Source organism: Watersipora subatra, chromosome 5, assembly GCF_963576615.1.
Source record: "Watersipora subatra chromosome 5, tzWatSuba1.1, whole genome shotgun sequence".
NCBI classification, from domain to species: Eukaryota; Metazoa; Bryozoa; class Gymnolaemata; order Cheilostomatida; family Watersiporidae; genus Watersipora; species Watersipora subatra.
In genome coordinates, this window is record NC_088712.1 from 51917146 (window position 1) to 51921067 (window position 3922).

At 40.9% G+C, this 3922-nt stretch overlaps 1 protein-coding gene across 1 annotated transcript; it reads left to right on the forward strand.

Moving 5' to 3' along the window:
* The first annotated feature begins 957 nt into the window (after positions 1–957).
* LOC137397450 (uncharacterized) lies at positions 958–3526 on the forward strand. Its single transcript, XM_068083740.1, has 3 exons — positions 958–1375; positions 1617–3053; positions 3249–3526. The coding sequence occupies exons 1-3, from the start codon at positions 958–960 to the stop codon at positions 3524–3526; spliced, it is 2133 nt and encodes a 710-aa protein (XP_067939841.1).
* Positions 3527–3922: the final 396 nt, after the last annotated feature.

The window sequence follows — 3922 nt, forward strand, 5'->3', positions numbered from 1 at the left end:
GGGTGGACAAGCTAGAGTTAGTGGCCAAGCTTCAAAAAGTGGACGATCTCACAACCTTCTTACCACTATTCTTGTCAGGAGCAGCATTTGCCGTGTATAAACATTTAGAAGATGATATCAATGAAGACTACCCTAAACTAAAGGCAGCGTTGTTGACAGCTTTTAGTGTAGACAGGTTCAGTGCTTATATTCAGCTGCAAAACCGAGCTTTAAGAGATGGTGAAGCTGTAGATGTATATCTGGCAGATCTCAAACGTTTAACAACTTTGATGGGACAATCAGAACCTGACCCATTGCTTAAATGTGCATTCATGGCAGGATTACCTACAGAAGTGGCTACACAACTAAAATCTATTGCTTCTGTAGAAGACATGGGTCTTTCGGAGTTAGTTAACAGGGCCCGCATGATGATAACTGCAGGAAATGGCGAAACGACCTCATGTGCTGCTGGGAAAAGGAGCATTGGCGGCGCCGTGAGGTCAGGTGCTACCGGTGTAATAAACTTGGTCACATCCAGAAAAACTGTTTTCAGATGCAGAGAAATGCCAGTGGGGAAGTGTATGCACCGGCTCTTCTCCCAATGTAAAAAACTCGGTGCTGCCGTTTGTTTATGTATGGATAAAAAGCAGAAAGATAAAAACATTGGTGGATAGTGGATGTGTGCAATCAATTATACAACAACAGTGGGCACAGCAGTTAGGATTGCTGCCGAAAGGTCCTCAGCGACAAATAATGATGTTAAATGGGCATATCACCACATGCAAGGGTGAGACAACTCTTGACATAGAATTGGATCACTCTTGTAAAATTACAGTTCAGCGTATGATTGCTCCAAAGCTAGTAAGTGGTTGCCAGATGATACTGGGAATGGATGGCATTGCAAAGCTAGACGGGGTATCTATAGATAAAAATAGAGGTGTACTCTTTGGAGCAAGATAGTTAAGAACAGTTGGCGTGATGCTACATAACAAAGCTAGTCCTGTCAGTCATAATGATGACCAGCAGCCGCCGATAGTTATAGATGATAGAGACTTTAAAGCACAATTTGATGGTCACAAGTGGACAGTTGCTTGGAAGTGGTTAAGTAGAGAGCCTATATTGTCCAATACATGTGGAGAATACGCTATAAATGATGCCGTCAGAGAAGAATATGAAAAACAGGTTATGCAATGGATAGAAAACGGATGGCTGCAGCCACACCGAGAAGCGCTTCATGGACCTGTAACTGGCATTATTCCATTGTTGGCAGCTACACAATCTAGTAAAGAGACAAAGGTACGACCTGTAATGGATTATAGCAGAGAACTGAATGGGTATGTCAGCAGTCATCCTGGTTTGGACCCCGCAGTATGCCAAGACAAACTCTGCAAGTGGCGTAAGTTAGGCAGGGATGCTTGCATGTTAGACTTAAAGAAAGCATATTTACAACCGCATGTTGATGGTAGTTTGCAGAGATTTCAAGCTGTTATGTTCCATGGAACATTGTATGTCATGACTAGACTAGGTTTTGGTCTCAATGCAACGCCTAAGATTATGTCAAAAATGTTGTCAACAGTGTTGTCACTTGATCCTACGGTTGCTGCTGGTACTGATCATTATATTGATGATATTTTTAGTAAATAAGTCAGTAGTGCCAGTCGAAGTTGTGTGCAGCCATTTGTTAAAGTTTGGTCTAGTCACAAAAGAGCCTGTCGATTTACGTGAAGCGCTTGTTCTAGGGCTTCACGTGACAATCAGTAAAAAAGGTATATGTACATGGCAACGTGACTCAGCTGTGCCAACAGTAGAAAGCATTCGTACAAAAAGAGATTTGTTTTCTGTGTGTGGTAAACTAATTGGTCACTACCCAGTAGCTGGCTGGCTACGAGTCGCATGCAGCTACATGAAGCGGTGTGCTGCTGATGGCAAGTGGGATGATGCAATAGCAAAAGAAGTGCTGCAGATGTTAGATGAAACACTAAATAGGGTAACAAGACATGACCCAGTGCAAGGCAAATGGTCTGTGAATAGAGATGAGTGTTGCAAGGTCTGGTGTGATGCGAGCTCTACAGCTATTAGTGTGTGCATAGAAATGGAAGGTAGCATTGTAGAAGATACATCATGGCTAAGGAAAATTGATGACAGTATGCATATAAATGTAGCTGAACTTGAAGCCGTACTTAAAGGATTAAATCTTGCAATAAAGTGGGGAGTAAAACAAGCGATTGTCACTGACTCATTATCAGTGTATAACTGGGTTAATTCCATTATCACAGAAAGCCATCGCCCCAAAGTCAGTGGATTTTCAGAAATGATAGTCAAAAGGCGGCTTGGGGTTATTGCGCAATTGGTAGAAGAATATGGCATCACTCTACAAATGTCCTTGGTCAAGTCAGCGGACAATCGTGCTGATGTTTTAACGAGGGTGAACAAAAAGTGGCTGAAACCACTAGTATCATGTGTGGGCGTAGCAGCGGAGGAAGTTTCAAGTTTTGATGAAGAAATATATAACATGCATCAAGTTCACCATTTAGGAGTTGACAAGATGAGTTACTTAGCTAATCAGAGGTTTGGTGACAGAGCCTCAAAAGATTTGATTGAAAGGGTTGTGAAAGAGTGTCAAATCTGCAAACAAATTGATCCTTCACCTGTGAGATGGAAGAGAGGAAATTTGGAAGTCGAAAAGGTTTGGCATAGACTTGCTGTTGACATCACACATGTGGGCCGAATACCTTATTTGACCAACTTGGATTGCGGCCCTAGCAGATTTGCAATATGGTTAAAACTGAGAGATGAGACAGCCAACTCTGTAATAGCACAGTTGGTACGCATATTTGAGGAGCGGGGTCCCCCACAAGAGTTGCTTTCTGACAACGGTCCATGCTTCAAAAGCGCGCAGTTGTCTAGCATCCTAAAAACATGGAACGTAAATCATTTGTTAAGTTGCGCTTACAGGCCATCTGGTAATGGCATTGTCGAACGTAACCATAGGACAATTAAAAGAATGGCTGCGCGTTCAGAAAACGAGGTTAACAGAATGGTGTTTTGGTACAACAATACCCCAAACAGGCGAGGTATTGTACCTTCGCAAATGCTATACTCCTACGCAGTAAGAAATCCTGACGTTGTTGCAGAACCACAAAGATTTTCACGTGGAGCGTTAAGAAACCCGTACAAAATTGGTGACACAGTATATGTTAAGCCAGTGCATGCTAAATGTACTACTGTATGGGCATAAGGAACAGTAACTGCGTTGGTATCTGATGTAGTCTTAGAGGTTGATGGCACAAACAGGCACATTTCAGAAATACGGTTAGCTGATTGTAATGGCAAGGATACGGGCAGTGATAGGGTGTCAAGTGACAATGCTGTGGAAGTTGAATTTGATTTTGATAATCTCAACATCTGTAAAAATGACAATAGTTCCGCAGACTCATATACTGAGAGTGACAGTGATCACGACAACGAAAATACTGCAGTGGGCAATACCAGACCAATTAGAGACAGGCGACCTCCAGAAAGATATGGAGAATTTTATGAACACTAGAGCCATGTTTGGGTTGTGACAATTTATATTGTCAGTTCAGATATACATGTATGTTATGCTAGTATGTAATCTATTAATATTTTCTGATTACCCTGGTTGTGATTTATAAATCAAGGGGTGATGTAGTTTGCATCGTATTATGTAATGTATTATGTAACACCCTCTTTGTCATGTAGCTAGAACTAATCCCTCAAGCCAGCATTGATGAAAATACATGCAGTGTCAAGGTGTACATTTTGTGATTGCTCTAATAAACCACATATATGTATATATATATACAATATATGTATATATATATACATATATATATATATATAAAGATATATATATGTATATATATATATGTATATATATATATTGGACTTCTACATGCGGACTGACAAGCATGTTTTAGCA